At 39.7% G+C, this 22,716-nt stretch overlaps 1 protein-coding gene across 6 annotated transcripts in view; it reads left to right on the forward strand.

The window, feature by feature from the left end:
* rps6ka3b (ribosomal protein S6 kinase, polypeptide 3b) overlaps positions 1–22,513 on the forward strand; it is a 31,343-nt gene extending 8,830 nt beyond the window's left edge. The window contains exons 1-21 of one of the 6 annotated variants that reach the window (XM_057322292.1): positions 1,730–1,794; positions 11,616–11,732; positions 12,923–13,004; positions 14,508–14,588; positions 14,683–14,762; positions 14,907–15,013; positions 15,560–15,597; positions 15,855–15,997; positions 16,211–16,281; positions 17,282–17,370; positions 17,465–17,529; positions 17,626–17,728; positions 17,962–18,086; positions 18,236–18,361; positions 18,701–18,790; positions 19,635–19,793; positions 19,896–20,057; positions 20,144–20,220; positions 20,298–20,415; positions 20,820–20,960; positions 21,158–22,510. In XM_057322292.1, the coding sequence (XP_057178275.1) occupies positions 1,750–1,794; positions 11,616–11,732; positions 12,923–13,004; positions 14,508–14,588; positions 14,683–14,762; positions 14,907–15,013; positions 15,560–15,597; positions 15,855–15,997; positions 16,211–16,281; positions 17,282–17,370; positions 17,465–17,529; positions 17,626–17,728; positions 17,962–18,086; positions 18,236–18,361; positions 18,701–18,790; positions 19,635–19,793; positions 19,896–20,057; positions 20,144–20,220; positions 20,298–20,415; positions 20,820–20,960; positions 21,158–21,280 (2,142 nt within the window). In that variant the 5' untranslated portion in view covers positions 1,730–1,749 and the 3' untranslated portion in view covers positions 21,281–22,510. Of the gene's footprint in view, positions 1–1,729; positions 1,795–9,339; positions 9,719–11,019; positions 11,392–11,428; positions 11,468–11,615; positions 11,733–12,922; positions 13,005–14,507; positions 14,589–14,682; positions 14,763–14,906; positions 15,014–15,559; positions 15,598–15,854; positions 15,998–16,210; positions 16,282–17,281; positions 17,371–17,464; positions 17,530–17,625; positions 17,729–17,961; positions 18,087–18,235; positions 18,362–18,700; positions 18,791–19,634; positions 19,794–19,895; positions 20,058–20,143; positions 20,221–20,297; positions 20,416–20,819; positions 20,961–21,157 lie in introns of those variants that run through there. The other 5 variants (XM_057322290.1, XM_057322287.1, XM_057322291.1 and 2 more) reach the window with 5 other exon arrangements.
* Positions 22,514–22,716: the final 203 nt, after the last annotated feature.

Raw genomic sequence — 22,716 nt, forward strand, 5'->3', positions numbered from 1 at the left:
GTGTTGTTGTTATTTTATGCTTTTTTACAAAAAGCATATACTGTAAATACAGACGCAATCTCACGGTGCGACGTGACAAAAGACTATAGAACCTATTATATACAGAAATTCCATCCCCACTGAATGCTACGTGACAAACGCCTTGTTCTTAATGGTTTCTGTCGTGTCGCACAGCGCCGCTCGCGTGCGAGGTGTTGAAGTGTGAGGGAGACAATTAAATTACTATAATAATAATAATATGAATTTGTTCAATTATAGCACACGGTGTGCCACATTACTGATTTGTTACAAATTCTTTACATCCGAGTCATCACTTGAAAATGCTAAACTTGAAATAAATTCTGGAAAAAATCACAAAAAAAACATATGTTAATGTTTGAATGGCTTACAGTATAAACACGCGTTGCGTGATCAACAAAAGGTCCCTGAAACGCAAGGATGCCCTTTCAGGACGAGTGACAACGTTGTCATCTGGCCCCCAAAAGGTAGGGCCATCCTCTGCAGGGCTCCACTGTCCTGCCAGGATGAACACAAAACGAAGGAAAGTGAAAAAACATGAAGCGGAAAAAAGGCAACCATAGAGGAAATTGAAGGCAGAAGAATAGAGCAGTTTTATGAGAGAGATTGCTGAGGGAAGTGGTTGTTATAATAGTATTGAGATCTAGAGAGAAGAATCCATTAATCTTGTCTCTGCTGGCTGAATGCAAATGTCTCCATCACAAGCACTCACAGTTAAAACGCCCTCCATCTCCTATACATCGGTGCCACAACGACAATAATTGTGAATGACTCCAGAGAGTGTTTTGATAAGACATGAGCTTTTGGAAAACAGCAGGAGAGAATGGGTGAGAAAATGCTGATATTTTCTGCGGCGTGAACTGTGAAGTCTGTGCTGTGTCAGGATGAGTAAGTGTTATCTACTGCGCTGTAATGAAGGATGCAGGAGAAGATCATCAGGCACATCAAGGGCAAGAGTTTTAGGACTGCCCCCCCCCCCCCCCCGCAACATGTCACGCCCACATGCCTGCGGTCTGTTCTCCTTAACATTTACAACGTTAGAAAGGAAAACATTGTTGATTTTACATTTCCCTGTGTGAGAAGATAGACAGTATTTTTCCACATTTGGGAGGACGTCTTGGCTCTCTTCCATGTGTGAGAGGAGGAACTTAGATCTCTGTGAGGTCAGGATCTGAGGGTGACGTAATGCCCCTCGCTTCCTGAGAGCTGTCCAAGAACAGGGGGCTGATGGGAGGGTTCCGGCTCTGTCATTCAGCACAGGAAGTCAAGCGAGGCAGATGAAAAAATAATACCCCACCTTTGAACTCCATTTGGCGCCGCACAACAAACTTTAGCTCAGAAAATGGGCATACCTTATTTTCTATGGAGAAGATTTTACCTCTGCTGTTTATGAAGTAAACAAACTTTCTTAGAAAGAGTTTATAAATCTGTCACTTGTGTGTAAGGGGGAGAATGTATAAATTGGGGTGTGTATGCATGTGGCTTATATCAGAGATGCTCTCTTTGGAAAGATGTACCTCTTCCTATTCAGGTGTTGCCAGGGAAACCAGAGCAGGACATCAGTTCTAATCTCGTGCTGACCGGCAGCTGTAGGCCCTTCCTGGGCAGGCGTTTCCTCAGCTGCTCTTTTGTATGTATGACCACACCACAGTCAGACCACTCCTGCCACGCTGGACAACACTTCTGGTTTAGTCGTCCATAGCGTGGAGGGGCTGACATGCCGACGGGACCATGCTGAAAATGTTTCCTCTGCGAATCAAGCAGAGAAACGCACGGGTAGGAACTGTCAGCTTGTAATATTAGAGGCGTACGGTAAACATTGACATATTCGTGTAGATACAGGCTCTGATCCAGTTAGAGAAATGTGATGGTATGTAGATCAGAAATCTTGTCTAAAAGTGAATTGCAGCTGTAATAAAAACTAGTGGCCGTTTAAGCCTACCGTTAATAGAGAGAGATGTTTTGTAAAAGAATTACGGAGCTAAAGGAGTCGTTTGCAAGCTGTCAACGTAGTTTAGATTATATGAATCTTTGTAGAGGATTCTTCGCTTGTCTGCACTCTTAGAGGGAAGAACCACATCAAAGTGCAGAAACCTTTGTTTTCAAAAGAATGCTTTGGAGTGAACTGTTAGGAATCTCCCTAATACATGATCTGCACATTCTTGTCATTGTTTCTGTTCTTTGCGAGCTTTTTAAAGGGGCGATGAATTAAGACCTCAATTTTAACCCGAGCTTTTGTTATATAAGAGGGAATCGTATTCAAGCGAACTTCCTGTAAGTGTCAGAACTGAAAACGCCCTTGTTACTGAAATTACAACTGTTATTGACGCCAGGCTCAGCGAACGCCAGGTATCTATGACGTCATTGATAGGTTGAACACCGCCTCCACAGAAAAATATCAACGACTACTTCTCTAGCCCCGCCCACTGGTTCGCGAATGACTTTAGCCACACATAGTACACACTCCCGCATTTGTGATGATTGACAAACTGGTAACCATAGCGACATGTTTTTCGGCTAAAGATTCGTTTTGTCCGTCAGTTTAAACTAAACTGTGTTGTGTTTATGCTCGGAAGGCTACATCACACAGCGCTCTTTTGCTTTTATGCTTATTGTTTGGTCTTAGATCAAAAAGCCTCGGCACTTAGGTCTTAATAAATGGTCTGTTGCAGATTTTAAGAATTTTTGGTCTTATGAAATATATAAACAATTTGCATTTTAAGGTTTGTTTTTGTCTTTATTTGCTTATTTTTTCTGTGAAGATCTGGCAACCCTGTCACTTTAGCGAAGGGCTCTCGAGGGCGGCTAGCCCCGTGTCGTATGTGCAAAAGTGAGGACTTCTTTCACTGTTATTTTTATTTAGAGCGACCAAGCAACAAACATGCAACATTGTGCAGCGCCTGGTTGTGGAAGAACTCAGTTGCTTCCTTCGAATTCTGATATTAGGAATTCGTGGTTGAAGTTTATTTTTAAGTACGTTCTGCTCACGTGGGTGAAACATTGAGCATTTGTTCGCTGTTGTAATGTATTGTCATCCATTCTTTCTCGAATGAGCAATGACTTTAGGCTGTTTAGACAGAAATTATGAAACGTACTGAAATTCATATTTAGACGATTTGACAACAATTCTTTCTAGACGAAAAGGAGTGCATCACAAGTGCATTTGTGGTTAAGACCCAGTATTATATGCACTATGAGTTGTTTGGTATTGTGTGTTGGTCAGGTCTTGTGACTGCTCGGTTAGTTTTTTTCATCCGTTTTTTTGCCTTTATTGTTTTTCTGGTCTGTGTTTATCTAACCTTTCATATGTTACTTTTGCTCTCTTACGATTTAAGTTCACAAGGGGACAGAAATCAAAAGGAATTTTAATTCGTTTCAGACGCAAAGTACAGAGGAAACATTTTAAAAATAGCCTGTGTGAACTCAGTCAACATTATTGTGATTTGCGTATGACCCCGGCGGTGCCTTAAAACCAGATGATCAGGTTTTCGTTTGTGACTTCACTGGTAAAAAAAAGAAAAAACTTATATAAAAAAAAGTAACTTAATATCTGTGGTTGCACACACCTTTTGAGTAAACTTGGCAAGGCTTTTTAGGTCTGTACCTTACTATTTATGTTAAATTTATTAATAAGACTAATCAGATGCAAAGACATGATTGGGCAGAGGATTTCGAGTAACCAGAATGCTTTGGGACTGAATAATAGGAGTAAATGTTTAATTAAAGTGTTACTAATGTGTTTTTTAATCAAAACAAAAGGAGGAGACGTATTTATGTTTAGTATTCTGTTCTGATGGTTATTAAAAGAGTTTTTGTTATGTTGGTGGTTTCAAGAGATTACTATTTTGCTTTTTTTTTGGAAACAATCATGAATATTGCTTTATGTGTAAGTGTAAAAATGAATTAAATAAGTGTAAAATCGGAAAGGCTTGTGCTGTGGTCAGCTCGTCCTTCTGTGTTTGTGAGTGATCTGCAATGGACCAGGCCTGAAATGTGAAATTGTAAATATTAGACTACTTAAAGCTGCAGTCCTTAAGTTTGGCCTCTTTGTTCTCAGTTTGAAACATAAAATTGCAGTTATATGCGGAGTTATTTTCTTTACGTGGGTTGTGCTTTGTCACGTCAACGTGACCGTAACAGATGACCGGAACGCGAAACATTTAAAACATCACTCATTTAGAATCAATTGTACCGTTGGTTATCGCTTCGCGCCTCCTGAAGTAGACAAAAACTCGTAATAACATAGAAAATACCGCCTACCTTACGTCCTACAAGTAATATATCTGAAACATGTCATCTGAACACATACCATATCTGCCGCGTTTTTTCTGACTAAATAAAACAAAGAATTTACAAAATAAATCACAATAGTGACGTCCTACCTGTTAATGCAATCTGTCGGAGCCAACTCTCAAAATCCCTGTTAATATCAGCTTTTGCTTTAGGACGAAGCCGTTACTCTAGCTCTCCGGAGCGTGAGGATACTTTGTTATTAACAACACGTGATTCAGAACTTAATAAATTGAGATGTTTACATGACATATTCCCTAGATGATCGCTTTTAAACACAGCCATCTAGAGAATGATGATTATAAACTACTTTTATAAGAATGAACAAAACTGTGTCACTCGCAGCCGTGTCGCTGCAGCACCATCCACACACGTGATAAACTAGCCGGTTCCTCTCCTCTGTGTATACAGACGTGATGTAATGACCCAAAGAGATTCTCCCCCAAATTCAAATTTGCTGCATGGGAGACCCGACAGCGCAAATTATAAATCATTATTATAAGCTTACCGTTGTGAATCAAAAATTAAATGAAATAAGACAAGTTAAGTTTTGAACACTGATCTGTCTATGCATGTACTCAATAATTGATTTCTAATGGTTTTTACCCCAAAATTATCGCGGATTGTAGCTTTAAAAATGAGGGATTTAAACAAAATAAATCGTTTTTGATGAACTATAGTTTGTAAATTGATATATTTAAGTTCCCTTTACTTAAGAGTGCTAGTTGAAACGTGTGAATTATAATAGGACAAACAAAAATAAAATATGCAAATAGTTCAGTTTTATTTAATTGATTTACTCTATTGTATATTAGGCACAGAGTCTGGTTCGAAATCTTGTTGAATTAGACCGCAGGAACAAGCAAACCTAAAACATATGGTCTGATTGTCCTTAGCTTAGGAGGTCCTCAAACGGATTAGATATTCTGCTATTCAATGTTGTGCTCAGTTGCAAAAATGGAGAAATCTATGAGGAACAGAGTCGGACCGTGTTGAGGACAGTACACTAGCTCACTTATAATTGATTAGCTCTATTGATCTTCCTGTCCCTCCTCGGAAATGAATGAATAAATTATGCCTCCATCTCTTTTCCATTTGCGTCCATTTTGAGTTCTTTTAGTCTCCAATAAAAGCACACGCTTTGTTTTGGTTTAAGCATATTGGTTCCTGTTGAATATCATGTAGTGCGTTTAAGCCATATGTCTGTTAAGCTCGAATCTTTACGTTTACAATATTTCCTGGAATTTTGGAATTTTGTTTTTAGCTTCTAATCATTTTAAATAAGTCATGTGTAGTATGTGTACTCAGTTCAATGTGTGTGAGCATGTATGCTAACTGCTAAGGCAGAGGTCTGAAATGCTCAGACTGTCACGCTGTGCTTTATTTGGCTCCAAAGCAGCATTTGGTTGGACCTCCTTCAAACTCCCGTAATGCACCTGACCTCTGATGTGTTTGAGTTTTAAGACAGTTGTGGTCAAAATGTCTGATTGGGATGTTCTAGAATAGAGTGTCGGATTCACATATGTATCCTTAAACCCAACTGACTTTGAAATGCATCAGTACAGAGAGAGAAACTGGATCCTCAAAGGCCCTCACATCTCCTCTGTTGAGTTGCATAACTCACTGGCACACGTACACAAAAGCTCAAACAGTCCAAATCAGACAGAGTTCGCCACACTTTGTTTCCGTTTGTTAGCACCTGACTTATTGTTTCAGGATACTCTCATCATCTGATAATAATCTCTTTTAGGGACTGTTTGTTGACCCTGTGTTATCTGAGTGGAAAATAGTGAGTGTGGCATCCGGTTAAAGGTGCATAGCTTGAGTTTACCATTCTGACTCAAGGACCTCAAAGCCTGGCCAGTCGAGCTGTTAATTGTGTTGCGCAAGTGGCTTTAATACAGCCCTGTCCCAGAATTCCATGCAGGCGGATCTGTCAGCATGAAGAGGTGGAAAATACAATTAGGGTGGGATTGTGTGTTCCTCTTTGGAGGCCGTATTGTCCCTAAGCAATGTCCTCTCTAGTAATCAGTGACATAATGAGGATATTGACTGTAATTTAAAGTAGAGACAAACTAATACATCAGATGATGATATAAATTATATTTGGACAAATTTTTTAATGATGGTTAACAACAGTGTCCACATGGATTTGGTTGTCTCTTTTCTAAATTTCTAAATCTACTGACCTCGCCTATGGATGTGGAAAATCTTCTGTTTTTATAAAAAATAATTTTTAAAAGAAGTAAATTTTTGAGTAATTTTTTGGAATGGATCAATTTGATTATTTTTACATTAATTATTATATTTGCAAGAAAAATTACATTTTTTTATTCAAAAATCATGTTTTTATTGCGTTATAATGTTTTTGTTGTGGTTTATTGTGTTAGTTAGCTACATTTTTTAGTATTACTTAATCAAAACCCAACTGCAGTTTGATTGATATTACTTGGAATGCACAATAAAACATGAATTTTGAAAATTTGTATCTGTTTTTGTAAATTATATTATATTATATTATATGTATAATGTTTTTTTTATATACACCTATAAATAAATAATATATGTATTGTTAATTATATAACATTTAATTCGATTTTTATCTGGATTTCTTGTATGTGAAGCTTTGTACAGGTTTTTTTTTGCACCTGAGGATGATAAAAAATTGCAAAAAAATCCCATACCGTTTATCCATTGCATAATCCTGGGAAATACCCAGAGCTGGAAATGGGGGCAGTACGGGGGACTGGGTCCAGGGAGTGAATTTTAAGGGGGGACATGTAGAGGGTTTCCATCTTTTATGCATAAAAAACTCAAAATGCTATGCAAATTTCATACTTGCATAAAGTGGCAAATTTAAAAATATAAAAAATGTCCCCAACTAGAGTCCCCCCAGTGAATTTCGGGCCATTTTAGCACTGGAAATACCCACAACACCCTAACATTATGGTGACCCCCATGATCTACATATGGCAATGAAAAACCCATAACTGGTTGACCGTTATTATAATGTAAGCATGCGTATGTGTTTACGAAGTTCAGTGGAAGTTCATTGTGTTCTGCACACCTATGATCTCGTATGGACAGTTCTTGCATTGCATTACAAACTTCACACAACAGGTGTTGTTAATCTCATCTGCAGCCTGACATCCTGAAGCAAGGCTCTGTCCGAGTGTATGTGTTTCTCTGTGAGTGGTCAGCTGTAGGAGTGTGTAGGGATTTTTAGGAATCTGTACTGGAGCGATTGGTGGGTTCGTAGAGGGGAATCTCCCGGTTAGGGTTAGCACTCGCCTCCTTCCGAACTGGGCATCCCCCTCAGCGATTGTACTGACACTCACTCCACACAGCTTTTTGCACATCCTGGCACAAACACGCACTTGGATAGCACTCTTCCAGATCGGATAGCACTCTTCCAGATCGGAGGCAGAAGTCGGGCATCAGAGAGGTATGGCGGCTACCAAGGCCTGGACTCTGGTTTTCGGTGAGCCAATCATCCGGGCGCTACAGCGTAGCCTGAAGGTTCTGCGGAGGCTCTTTCAAAGGGAGCCGGAAAGATTCCCCTTCAAAACTGTGAGTACCGCACCGTGGATGGTGATCGGGTTTCCGCTTGGCTCTAAAGCTGACGTGTATCTCCGGAAGGCATGTATTAGACACTCACTCACTGTGCGGCATGTGAAGCCACTGGGGTTATGGACAACAGAGAAGGATTATTATTGTTGGAGGAGTTTTGTTATTTGTTTATCCTGTAGGTTATTACATAATGGTGTTTTTAATTTGCATCTCGGTTTTCTGTTTTTCTTCCAATCTGAATAAATATGTAAGACTAACGCTGTAATCTAGGGCATTGTATTCGCGTGAGTAAATGAAGATTTTTCTGATGTGAATTGTCTGGTGAACTTTCTGAGATGTCAGCGTGTCGATCATCCTTTGGGGATTTTCATTCAATTTCAGTTTAAAGTAACCGATTTGCTAATATTGGTGTCATTATGTCCTCTCTATTTTGTAGATTGGTGCCTCACATTTATGAAAAAAACATTTCCTGAGGATGAAAAGTGACAGTTTTTTAATCATTTATTCACCATCATGCCAAACCTGTATGACTTCACTTCTTCTGTAGAACACAAAAGAAGATACTCTCATGAATGTTACCAAACAACCAAACTCGCCTTGACTTCCAATGCATTGACAAAACCACAGATCATTTTTTTAATATCTTTTTGTGTTCCACAGAGCAAAGAATCATATACAGGTGTTGAAGGTGAATAAATGATGACAGAATTTGGGTGAACTATGCCTTTAACTCTGTGCACTGCAAAGCTAGTATGCACTAAGTCTAGTAGTATGCACTATAAAACTTAGATTAGGCCTACATCACAAGTTGTGATATGTGTTGCTTAATTAAAGTATGCATTACAAATAGTCTGCAATGTTGTGTTAAAGGTATGCATTAAAAATACGAAAATAAAGATGCTTTTTAGTAAAGATGTCATTCATTTTTAAGGTGTTATGTATAAAGGTGCTTTTTAGATGGGTGATTTCATGTTCATGTTCATCCTGTTTCACCACCATCTGCACTCTGAATCACAGTCTCAAAAATACCACCACCAACACTTCCGCCACTACACACACACACACACACACACACACACACACACACACACACACACACACTGGACTTCAGATCTCCATCAGACAGAATAATGCACACTCTGCTCTCACACAGTGAACTTGAACTTTACAATCTGGCCTTTACACATTTAACTATTTAGTTCTATTTTACAGTCATGTTTTTATGAATAAAAATATCGATCACCATCCAGACCAAGTCTCTTGTCTTGTATCTTCCTCTGACGTTCAACTAAACCCAGTAGCGTAAGAGCCTCGTTTAATTTGGAAGAATCCGTTTCCATTCTTGGCGACATTGAGACGAGGTGTGAATTATGCTCAGCGAGTGCTGAGGAGAGAGGCGGGGAGGGGCTTCTGCTTGCATTTACGTATGTGCTTAATGTGCCACAGGTGATCAGTAGATCATCCTTGCTTTTCTCTCCTCTTGCTTTTGGTTCAGAAGCGCTCTCTGCGTGACAGCTCTGGATGTGCAGGGCAACTGGTTTCATTGTTTCCTGGTCTGCCTCAACAGAACCATGTTTCTGTAGATCGCATACTAGAAGCGAACTCGTCAGACTGGGCTGGATCGAGGCAGACACGCTGTCGTATGTTAAACCATCAGGGCTTCAGGAAGTGACTGGAAAGTTAGAAACACTGCCTGGGTTGAGATCTAGCACCTCTTGGCGGGATGCTTTCTGCTCTGAGAGAGCCCAGACTGAAAAAATGCCAGACTGATTTCGGCTGGACCATGATGATGGATTGTTCGCTGGCCTCGGTTCCACATCACTTTTCATGGGACTCTGAGGTATTTATGGTTCTGTCGGATTTACTGTAGAGACAACACTGGTGATTGGTGGGAGGGACGATGGGGATCCACGTGTACTGTTGTAGATCGTAATTCTAATGCAGGTGGACTTTAGGGATCTTTACATCAGTGACCTTTAGACAAGGAATTGTATGTCTGTTTGGAGTGGATTACTAACATACTATGTGCTGTGAACAATGTAGTTTGCAACAACATAGTACTGTAATGTTTCACTTACCTAAAAAAAAAAAAAGAGTCATTTTGATCAGAATTTCAATAAGAAGGTTCTGAATTTTGGAAATCTAACCAAATCAGCCATGAAGTAGGTCGAGATCACAAAAGGACTTTGTTGCATTGTGGAATTTAGCAGTAAGTTGTTTAGCTATTTCATGCAGACATTTTTTTTCTTTAAATTGTTGTTTTTTTCTAGTTCACCCAAAAAGTATCAAAATCATTCAGTCATCATTTACTCACCCTTGTGTGCTTTTTTCTGGAACACAAAAAAAGATATGTTGAGAAATGTCTCTCTGTTTATCCATATAATAGAAGTCAATAGGGTCCAGTGTTGTTTAATTACCAACTTTCTTCAAAATATCTTCTTTTGGGTTCTGCAGAAGATAGAAAGTCATACGGTTTTGAAATGGCATGGGTGAGTGAATGATGAAAGAAGTTTCATTTTCGAATGAACTATCCCTTTAATTATCTAAAACAAAAACACAGTTCAACCAAAAATGACAATTCTGTCATCATTTACTCACCCTCGAGTTGTTCTAAATCTGTATACATTTCTTTGTGAAGACAGATATTTGGAAGAATGCTTGTAACCAACAGTTCTTGGCCACCATTGAAAAAATGATTTGTTCTGTTGAACACAAAAGAAAATATTTTGAAGAATGTAGGAAAGCAAACAGTTCTGTGGCACTACCATTGTAATATTTCCTACTATGGTAGTCAATGGTGACAGAACATTTTGTTGATATCTTCTATTTCTGCAGTGTCACACCAGTTAGCCCCACCCCTTTTAAAAGCGTATTGGTCCAGAGTCCCCCTTCATGTAACGCTGTGAGTGTGTCACATCCTACATTGGTTCTGCGGCATTGTGAACAGACAATTTTGCTTGTCACTTGTTGCATTTGCAGAATCTACAAACACATGAGGGGTTTGTTTATTTTCATTTCATTCTCATTTGTACGTTGAGTATTGAAGGACTTTGTGTGTCTGTGCCCATAAACTTTCATCACTTTTGAGCCACTTGGTCGGTAAGCCAACGTAGGATGACATCATCTCACAATATAGAGATAGGAAGCTGAAGGATTAGAGGGGGAGACAAAGTGAAATGGATGGAAAGAGAGAGAGAGTAGGAGGAAGAGAGTGAGGAACGAGGAGCATTGAGTCTTTAGTCACCCATCTCCACGCCTACCGATGCTGTGATGGAGCAGGAGGATTGGGGGCGGCGTCATGGCAACCATGTGGGAAGCTGTCCATCACGTAAGCTTTCTACAGACTGTGGTATTGCTGTCTCTATCACAAACCCAGCAGCAGGCGTGCGCTGCGGGGGGATCGCTGGGGCTCAACCCCTCCTCCCTCAGGCATGGAGCAGGGCGCCGAGCCCGAGGTCAAGCCAGGGAGCACGTGGGACGAAACCTGGTGCTGCTGTGATGTGCGTGGCGTGGGTGAGAGTGATGCGTTTGCGACCGCTTTGGAGTTCACCGTTTGCATGCAGAAATGTTCCATATGTGTACTTTTACGGTGTGTTTACAGGCTTATAAGTTTAGGGTTGTAAAATGTATCTGAAGTACCTCCTTCGGATTATGTTTGTTTTGCATGTTACTGCGGTGCACTTTAGGTTTTGCACGAGTCTTGTTGAAGTCATTTTTTGTTTTGATCTCTTTTCCAGGAAGAAGTGTCTGTCAAAGAGATCAGCATCACACATCATGTTAAAGAGGGCTCAGAAAAGGCAGACCCAGAACAGTTTGAGCTCCGTAAGGTGCTCGGACAGGGCTCTTTCGGAAAGGTATGTTACATTTAAGCTCACTTCGAAAACCTAGTGTGCTACATACGCAGCTGTCATCCTAGCATTCTAAATAAAATAGAAACATTTCACATGGACATTAACTTCGTGCTGTCAAATATAACTCGCCGCATGAGGCGCACAAGAGACTCAATGCACTTCATTTTGAAAAGATGTGAAAGGATGTGATGCTCAATTATGCTAATTTATGCTAATTTTCTGATAGTTTTTCCATTTTTAAAGTTTTGGTTTCCCTGTAGACCGTTTCATTGGACGCGCGCAAGTGGTCTGCATCCGCTCTGTGTTTGGCTAGTGTCTTATAATATAACTGTTTATATTTGATTTAATTGATGTTAATATTAATTTGTATTATTATTTTATTGTATAATAATTTTATTAAATAAACCATTTGTTGAATTTTGTTGTATGTTCATTTTATTAAATAAACAATTTGTCGAATGGGTCCTGTAGTTTGGTCGCATTTAAAGAAACCGTGTGGTACATTGACATCTAGCGATTGAGCTTGGTATCACAGTCTAAATGCAAAATATTGGAGAGACAAGTTTAGCCAAGTAACGGTTCTTCTCGGTTTCTTTTGATTGTTATCAGAAATAATCTACAGGCGCTTTATTGCTTGCAAATGTGTACCGGAAGTTAAGGGCAGTCTATGAACGCTTGCATGCGCAGTAACGTTTGTTTATGTTGTCATTTTGAAACCGTCTGTACTATTCTTTTTTATACCTTTATATATAAAAATATTGTATCCCTATAATTTGCCCCAAATTAGGTGTCTCAGGATGCAGAACTAAAATTCAGACCTGTTAGAGCAGTGTTTGTGTGAGGAACGTGCCTACGATATTTTTAAACACTGCCTCTGTAGTCGGCGTGCTAGGTTTTGGATGGTAGCACAGGTGTATTTTTATCCTTTTTTTGCGATGTAATCAGCACAGGTAAGTAAATGTAGGTGCCCGTGCACAAAACAGTCATTCATGTTCCAAGGACAATCTTTGTAAAATTACGCATAGAACACTCATAGGTCACGGTAACTATAGTTACCTCATCAGCTCTGCTTGGTATAACAAATGAACTAATTGTGTTTCCAGGAAGACTTGAGGTGAAATACATCCTGTTTCAAACGGGTTTTGATGTTGTTGACAAAGACTTGATTTTGTTTTTCTCTGGTACCCTTACAGGTATTTCTGGTGAAGAAAACTGTAGGCCCTGATGCAGGACAGCTGTACGCAATGAAAGTGCTGAAGAAAGCCACCCTGAAAGGTATCAAGTTATGGATGACTGGGAAGTATGACAGTAGCATACAACAACAAACAGACATCTAGTGTAGACTTTGGGTGCGTCTCAGTCAGCTCCCTTGTTCTGTCAGGGCACAGATCAGGGAGTCGGCCATTTTAAGGACTGTCTCATTCGCAAAATCCTTCCCGTGCACTGATTACGTTCCCTATAAATTCCCACAATGCAACGCAAAAGTCAGGGAGCATCCATGCTCACTATGTTCCCTTACCGGAAATCACGTGACATTTTTCGAATCCGTTTAACCGAAATTGCACGAGCCAACTTAATAAACCTAATGAAACTTGACAGAACTTTTAAAAATACATTTACAGTATTTTATGTATAAACACACATTGCTAGACAGGCAGGGAACACAATTTACTTAACAGCTGAATTTAATATTAGACCAAATTTGTGTAACAAAATAATTAAAGTGTTTCTCATATGTATTTCAACCATTATTAAAAAGAGTGAAGTATCACAATGCGCTCACGCAGTCACGTCACAGGAAAATAAGTGAACGGTGTCGCAATGTGAAGTGAGATTGAGTCGCAGCCACAGTGTAACTGTTGCTTGTTTACGGTTGCCAAGCAACATCACAGCTTGGTGCATGATTATTTCGGAGTTATTATGTTTTATAATATTTTGAAACCAAGTTTTCTTGTAAAATATGCAGGAGCTGTTATCCTAATAAAAAGGAATTAATAAAATACATTTTTTATTTATTTTTTATTGGATTATCCAAAAATCGATTGTTATGTAATATTTAAAGCATATTTGGGTTGAATTTATGCCAAGAATCATTTTAAATTGTGATATACAGTATAACATTGCTTTTATTTAAAATGGCACTAAAACCTAGACATATTCTTCCACTGGTGCTCTCAAACTATGTTGATATATTAGTCGGTCTAAGACTAACCTGTGTGTCAAAACACAGGCAATACATGGCTTGATGTTTACATCAGTATGGTTTTCATTTTCTTTGGCTTAAGTCCTGTAGCTGAATTAGCTAATGAATTGTTTTTACCCCCGACAGGAAGTTTTGCAGGTGTGCGAGGCGAGATATTGTAGGCAGTTCAAAAAGTCCCAGGATCACATGGGACTCCAAATGACTCGGAAATCTTCCCCATGCATTCACTCTTTCCACAGCAACCACATCCGTGTATTCCAGTATTTTGGTTATTTAATTCCCAGATGTAGCTGTTTTTAAATGTAGATAGATTCAGCAATGAGAAAACAGTACCTCTGTATAATAAACACATCTATGTCCACATGAGTGAACATGCTTGCCTCTTTTGCGCTGCATTTTTCCCTCTTTATTTAATTAGTCATTCGCTGCCATCTGCGTGATTTTGTCATGCCAGATTTCTTGGCGGGGGGAGTGTTGTTGGAGGGGAGAGAAAGTGTTGTTATTGAACTCAGTTAATGTAATCTAAATAGAAATGCTGTTTACTTATGTGCTCTTATTTGCATGTGTGTTCTTAGTACGGGATCGGGTCAGAACTAAGATGGAGAGAGATATTTTGGTGGAGGTTAACCATCCCTTTATCGTGAAGCTACACTATGGTGAGTGCTGGTTGTCAGCCAATCAGAATTGAGAACAGCTGTCATTTTAATGTCCTGTAGACTAATTACCCACAATTCCCTCTCTCTCTCGCAGCATTCCAGACCGAAGGAAAGCTCTATCTGATTTTGGACTTTTTAAGAGGAGGGGATCTTTTCACTCGCTTGTCAAAAGAGGTAAAAAAACTGTCTGCTTTTTTCAAAACTAACTTTTTTTTACACGAAAGCCATTTGGGGTAATTCAAGTGCCCACAAACATTTGGGACCCGTGTATGTGTGACTTTGTGGATTACGCGGTAAGCATGTTTTGTCCTCCCTCAGGTGATGTTCACAGAAGAGGACGTGAAGTTTTATTTGGCTGAACTTGCTCTGGCTTTGGACCATCTGCATGGACTCGGCATCATCTACAGAGATCTGAAACCAGAGAAGTACAGAATGTTCCCAATATAAACCCAATTTAGAGTACATTTTAAAACACAGTCAGATTACAGAAGGACATATGACCTTCTGTATTATAGATTATAGGGATGGCGTTACATCAGCTATATAGTGTGAATTCAGGTTTATTAAAACTCTTTTGACATTGATCTCAATGAACACTCAGAGTGTTGTAATTGAGGTGAATTTACCCTAATTAAAATAAATACAATTATTGTTCATTAATGAAGACTTAGGTGTACATATGTTGCATTTATACAGTATATACTACTTATAAGAACGTGTATTTGATCTGTATGTTCAGTATGGGGCTCTCAATTTTTATCACACTGTTTCTGTCACATTCATCTTTCCACACCGATGGTATTCCATGAATCACATTTATGTCTGGAGAGAATTAGGAAATAATGATTGTAGTGGTAACGGTGGAAAAGACCGAAATGTCCTTGTGTTTCAGACAGTAGGAAGACCCTTGTGTGACTGTGTTCATGCTCTGTTTAATGTCTTTCTAATGCTGAGGATCTATGTCATTTCAGCATACTCCTGGACGAGGAAGGCCACATAAAGCTGACAGGTAGGTAATTTCATATTGTTGGAATAGCTGCGTCAGCATTGTGCCACCTTGACCATTTAGGGTTTTGTGTCGATGCCGTTTGGCTGCAGCCTCATGGGAGGCCAGACGGACGATTTAACCTTCCCTCTGTGGAGGTTTATGACCGTGTAAACCACACTTTAATATATGACAGGCTGACGTGACAGAATTAATGTTTGTGAAAGGAAGTTTTGCTTTGGAAGGTAGTGATGATATCTGACCGTTTGTATTTTGTGCAGATTTTGGACTCAGTAAGGAGTCGATTGATCATGAAAACAAAGCATACTCTTTCTGCGGGACGGTGGAGTATATGGCCCCAGAGGTGGTGAACCGGAGAGGACATACATACAGCGCTGACTGGTGGTCCTATGGTGTGCTTATGGTGAGAGAGTGGCACTTCCTGCTTTATTTTCATTGATCGTTCTCCATTTATTCCAGTAGATGTATATTTTAGCTAAAAATAAAATCTGTTTATAACCCTCGTGTCAATCCAAACGCAATAAGTTCAAAACGTTTGAGACATGAAGACATTTCAGCTGAACTGCACCTTTAAATACGAAGAACCAGCCTCATGAAAATCTCTTTGTTTTCTTAGTTTGAAATGCTAACCGGAACGCTGCCCTTCCAAGGCAAGGACCGCAAGGAAACCATGACCATGATTCTAAAGTAAGGATGAGGGCCTGATCCTTCCGCTTTCACCTCACTCTATAATCTTAACGCAGTTAGAAGAGCTTGCGGAGTAGGTCTGCAAAACATCTGGATGCTGTAAGTGCCGTAGCGATTAGGATGTGCCCTTGGTTCAGCCGACAGTGCTGTTGAGCTTTAAGACTAACCACTTAACCATTGGGCAAACAAGGAACCACACAAAACACCCTTCATGTCATAAAACAGCCTGCTGTGCCGTGAATAAAGCCTGGCGTTCCACAGTGGCTCTCTTCTGTGGTGGATGATAATAATCAAAGGTCTGCATAGACTGTGACAGCTTTGATAAGCTGTGGTAATGTGGTTTCAATGGACGGCGGTACTTCAGAGCTCAGACGAGATGAGAGTTTGAACACTGTAATTGTCGACACAGGTCATTTGAGGCTTCTGGAGAGGCTGATAAGGGCTGTGCCATGGCCAGAGACATCCCTGTAGACAACAGTAACTGATGTGGTCTTTGCCCCTCTGTTATCTAACCTTTACACTTGTGTAGAGAGATTTTTTACATTTGGCATGACAATGGCTCTATGAAATCTGTAGTGGTCCACCGATATGAGTTTTTTTAATGGCCAATATAGATTTTACAGAAAGGAATTAACCTGATTGTCTTATATGAGGTTGATGTAATGCAAAAGTAATTACAGTAAAAGAAAGGCATACAGAAAATTGATGAAACTAAATGAGCATTATGTATGTGCTTAGTTAGCTGCATCTAGCTTGGCAGAAAAATAGACATGGTCATGTTAAAATATACAGTACGCATATGATATTATGTTAAAGGGATAGTTCACCCAAAAATATAAATTCTGTCATCATTTACTCACCCTCTATTTGTTCCATATCTGTATACATTTCTTTGTTGTATGGGAGGCTGGGGCTTCCCATTTTGATTCTGATATGCGTTTGGCGGTATGTCAACTGTTCGTGCCAAATGAAGCTTTATTCTTGACCTCTTCTCTTGTAGGGCCAAGCTTGGAATGCCACAGTTCCTAAGTGCCGAAGCTCAGAGTCTCCTCCGGAGTCTTTTCAAACGAAATCCTTCCAATAGATTTGGTAAGCAGAAAACACACACACAAGTCTAAATGAATGCTTTTTGTATATTGACTTATTTGTTTTAAATGAAACGCTTTCAAAATGGTAACCGCAGGTGCTGGTCCAGATGGTGTTGAAGAGATTAAGAGACATCCCTTTTATGCTACCATTGATTGGAATGTGAGTATGCAAATAAACATTCATTCTCAATGTAGCAATTAGAGTTAATCATTACATGCGAGTTGAAACATGTTCTTTATGCCCTCTTTCTTGAAGAAATTATTCAGAAGAGAGATTTATCCACCCTTTAAACCAGCCTCTGGCAGACCAGATGACACATTCTACTTCGACCCAGAATTCACAGCAAAAACTCCCAAAGGTACATCAGCCACCTACGGTTCTGTATAACCTGCTATGTCTGATTTTAGATCAGGTAGACCTCCTCACTAATCCGCATTCAGACGAACACACAATGTGTCTATTGAATTAAATGCCTGCTGAATAGAAAACCTGTTTAATTAAATGCCGCTAGGCCTTTTTGAAATCTGTGTTAGATTATTTGATGGTGTGTTTAAGGATGAGATCAAAAACACCGTGTGTGTATTTGTTTAGACTCGCCAGGTGTACCCCCCAGTGCCAATGCCAATCAACTCTTCAGAGGTTTTAGTTTTGTGGCTATCAGCTCAGAGGAGGAGTCTCAGCCCCTGCAGAGCAACAGTATGACTTCAATAGTTCAGGTATATACACCGTATAACCCAAACCCATTGTTAATGCATTTAAACTGCAGATTAAGCGTCTTTCCACATAATGCATGCTGCATTGCCAATGTCTGTTGGTCAGGATTTATATCAGCATTACATGGGTATTTCCACTCTCTATATTACAGCAGCTTCACAGAAATGTGAATCAGTTCAATGATGCGTACGAGGTAAGGGAGGATATCGGAGTTGGCTCGTATTCTGTCTGCAAACGCTGTATACAGAAGAGCACAGGCATGGAGTATGCAGTGAAGGTGAGGATGGATGGGAGAAATCATAAGGAAGGGCCAAATCACATCTAGCCCCCTGAACATCATGGAGAATTAGAGTGGGCTGTCTTGGGCCAGTAAGCAACCGCTTAGAATAAGCAACTGCATAGCAACACCCCGGATTGACATTTATTTCCTTTAGAAAATGTAAAAATCTAGGCTGGTTTTCGTTTCGAGTCTTATATTTAGTTTCACTTTTGAGTGCATATTTTCAACTCTAACTTGACTGTCTCTTGCATTTTCTAGGATAATTTCGTTACTGATTTTTTTGTCCTGTGAATTTCCTGGAAGCCTGTGATGTATCTATATTTATTTGATGTACAGATAATCAATAAAGCTAAAAGGGACCCAACGGAGGAGGTGGAAATTCTGTTACGCTATGGACAACATCCAAATATAATCACACTGAAAGACGTGAGTCATTTCAAACAAGGTCACAGTCACGTTCATTATCATCTACAGTTTACATCGCAGAGTCTTCAAGAGGCATCACAAAAATTGCATTACTACTACCAGAAACAAGCTATTTCAATATTTACATCCCCTTTGGTATAAATAATGTGTGTTTTTCCATGATCAACATTTATATTTTAAGATTATTGTGCATGAAACCTTGGTTTGTCTGGAGCAGTGAAGCTGTTTGATGTTTTTAAGAAGAATCCTCTTGGTACGACATAGGCTACAGTATGAAGTTGTCCAGCATGTTCTGCATACATCTGTTGAATAGCTTATTCGGGACACGACTAAATAAATGCAATTGTTATGATGCTTCTTATATTTTAATGTTCATTGTTTAATGAAAAACATCTGCAAGGTGTATGTGATATTATAAGCGCAACTGTTTAAGGATGACGGACAACATTGTGTGCTGCCAGTGTCCTTTTGGCTGAACACAATTATATTAACGTAATGTCTTGTTCTTTCCAAAGAGCATCGATGCGTTTACCTGAAACCGATTCTGCTCCGACGTTTCCATTGTTAGAATGAGCAAATACCCTAATAAGTTCCTGCTGTTGTTGTCTTTTGAAAATGACTCTGAGCAGGATGTCCATCATTGCTATTCATTTAGCGCTGTATTAGTATTGTGTTTCCAAACACTAGAAAGGATTGCCTAAAAGAAAAACATCCATGTTCCTTGGCCGTATTGATTGGGCTTGGATACAAAATGCATCTCATCGCAAACATGAACATCCACGTATGGTAGCATTAGGATAGCATTATTATACTAACTCGCTATTCCCTATGGCAATGTTTGCAGGTTTACGATGATGGGCGTTCAGTCTATCTGGTGACAGAGCTGCTAATGGGCGGAGAGCTACTGGATAAGATTCTCAGACAGAACTTTTTCTCCGAGCGAGAAGCCAGCGCTGTGCTTTATACCATCACAAAAACTGTGGAATACCTGCATGCTCAAGGCGTACGTAACCTTCTGTGGTGGAGACCAGCATATCTTTGAGATATAAAATTAAGCTTCAGCATCAGCGTCAGTTTATTTTGATTCTATGCATCTCCTCATCAGGTGGTTCACAGGGATCTGAAGCCCAGTAACATTCTTTACGTTGATGAATCTGGGAATCCAGAATCCATCCGAATCTGTGACTTCGGCTTCGCTAAGCAGCTGAGAGCAGAAAACGGTCTACTGATGACGCCCTGTTACACTGCTAACTTTGTGGCTCCAGAGGTACAGTTTTCTGTTTTTCATGTGATGATGTCACAGTTCTTTAAAAGCAGATTCTTCATTCTCATGCAAATCCCTTTGGTCTTTAGGTGTTGAAGAAACAAGGTTATGATGCTGCCTGTGACATCTGGAGTTTAGGTGTTCTGCTGTACACAATGTTGACTGGGTGAGTATTTAAGTTTGGTCTGACATTGGGAGTTTTCAAAACGTGTTCAAGTTTTTGATGCTGAGCTTTTTTCTCAGATTTACTCCATTTGCGAACGGACCAGAAGACACACCTGAGGAGATTCTGGCTCGGATTGGCAGTGGGAAGTTTTCCCTCACAGGAGGATACTGGAATTCAGTTTCATCTGAAGCCAAGGTGTGTGTGGAGCATCCTAAATGTTTTAGCCGTTTCGGTAGATCGAACATGCAAAATATTTGTAGACGCCACAATTAACAGGATATGATGTGGCACTGTGTTAAATGTTAAATAAACAAATCACTAGTTCAAAATTCCACCTGCCCCTTTTTCAGACCTGCTCAGTGCTCGCATAAGGTCAAAAAATCGTGTCATCATATAATTATGTATTATATAATTCATCATATAAGTTTGCAGGTCAGAATGAACTAAAACAGTGTTTATATACATAAGAATATACCGTAAGTGAATGGCTTGCAAATGTTCACGTTTTCACCACTTGACTCTAACATAGGACCATCTCCTTGAGGGCTAAAGAAAATGATCAAATTGTGAAACCACGCAACTGTTTATGTTTTTCACAGGACTTGGTGTCTAAGATGTTGCACGTAGACCCCCATCAGAGACTAACAGCTGCACAGGTGTTAAGACATCCCTGGATTGTTCACAAAGAGCTCCTCCCCAAATACCAGCTCAATAGACAGGACGCCCCTCATCTGGTTAAGGTTTGGTCCTGTTAATCCTAAATACTACACAGGGTCTTGTTGAAACTGTTGCCACAAATTCAATTGTCTAGAATGTCGATGTATGCCTTTGCATAAAAATTTTGGCTATGTGATGTATCTTACAGTGCTATTCAAGTTGTGTTTTATCTGTTATTTCTAAATATTAGTTTGTGTTACTTTATTTTATTCTCCTGCAGGGGGCGATGGCTGCTACCTACTCTGCCTTGAATAGGAATATTCCTCCAGTACTGGAACCCGTGGGTTGTTCTATTCTTGCCCAACGCAGAGGGGTGAAAAAACTGACCTCCACTGCTCTATGAACACATACCTGCCACCTCCAACCCTGTGACCTCCAGCTTGGTTCGAGCACAGCCTCGGTTTGCTTGCTGCCCACCTAGCGTCAAGGCCCCGGAGCCAAGCGTTGATTCTGAGGACCCCTGGTGGACAATGAAAATCTTCCTTCTCTACATGGGCCACCGAAAACGTTGAACACCAGTACAATCATTGCTGTCTCCAAACACAAACGGCTGAAGAATGAGCATCAAACACTTTTGAGTATACAGTATGATGCGTGATAATAAACATGTATACATACTGTATCTCAATTGTTCTGTAAAGCTAGGAAATCTGTGCATTTAGGAAACGTGGGGGATCTTTGACACACTTTTTAGTGTGGATCTAGTTGAATAAAGCTCCAGTTGTATGGGGTTGTTACATAACGTATAAGTTCTGTGATTTCAGGTCAACACTGAATGTTAAAACTTTGTGTTCTTAACTTAAGTCTTTTGCACTTGTCCCCTTATCTAAACTCTGGAAAGCCACCAACATCATACGCTGATGTTGTACAAAGATTACATACGCTGAACCATTTATTCAGCAAACCTGGGAATTTTTTTTCAGTCATTCTTAACTGGGAACCATCTGAAAAAAAAACTCATACAAGACTATGAGAGCAACCGCTGACGTCTAAATGGTTTTAATGGTTGTAGCTGCTAGTGTTAGCCCTACATTCTTTATACACATTTACACGTGAAAGAGGTCCAAAGCACAACATTGCAGTGGAGGCCCACATATAAGCTGCACAGAATGTCTAACTGAGAACTCAGGTGAAATGCAATACAAAACAAACCATAACCTGGGATATATATATACAGCTGCATCCCCGCACCTATTACCTGCTGACCTGTGTATTTGTTGTACGTAGAAAAGTATTGAATTGCTCAGAGATATGTAGTGACTATCAGGTGACTACTTATAGCCTTGACAATTTTTTTATAAATGTGCATGGCCAAGATGCTGTATTAGCTACTAGCGCTGTGGAAGTGAGCATGATTGAGGATGTTTACCCTTCTTTTTGAACCTTATTCCTTGCAGGCTTACGGTTGTTTTTCCTGATCAAGTTTCATTTGTTGTACATTTTCTTTTCATCTCAGTTGTCTCGGACGAGTGCTGGAAAAATGTTGCTGTCCATGTAAACGAGCTGCTATGCTGTTCTTTCTTTTTGTACAGATAGAAAATAAAGGTTTGCCATTTTTACAAAAATATATTTGCTAATCTGCCGTACGTTTAGATTTAATAGGTTGGGTGTATTGTGTTGGTTTAGCAGGTAATGGCACAGTACAGATATTAAAATCGCCATGAAACGGATGTAGCGATTGTGTTTTTCCGTATCGTGGGGTATCCCCGAGGTAAACGACTTCTGAAATGAGAAAAAAATGTCCGACCGACAACTTTTTTTATTGTTGCTTCACACATA

Source organism: Triplophysa rosa, linkage group LG23 (genome assembly GCF_024868665.1).
Source record: "Triplophysa rosa linkage group LG23, Trosa_1v2, whole genome shotgun sequence".
Taxonomy (NCBI): domain Eukaryota; kingdom Metazoa; phylum Chordata; class Actinopteri; order Cypriniformes; family Nemacheilidae; genus Triplophysa; species Triplophysa rosa.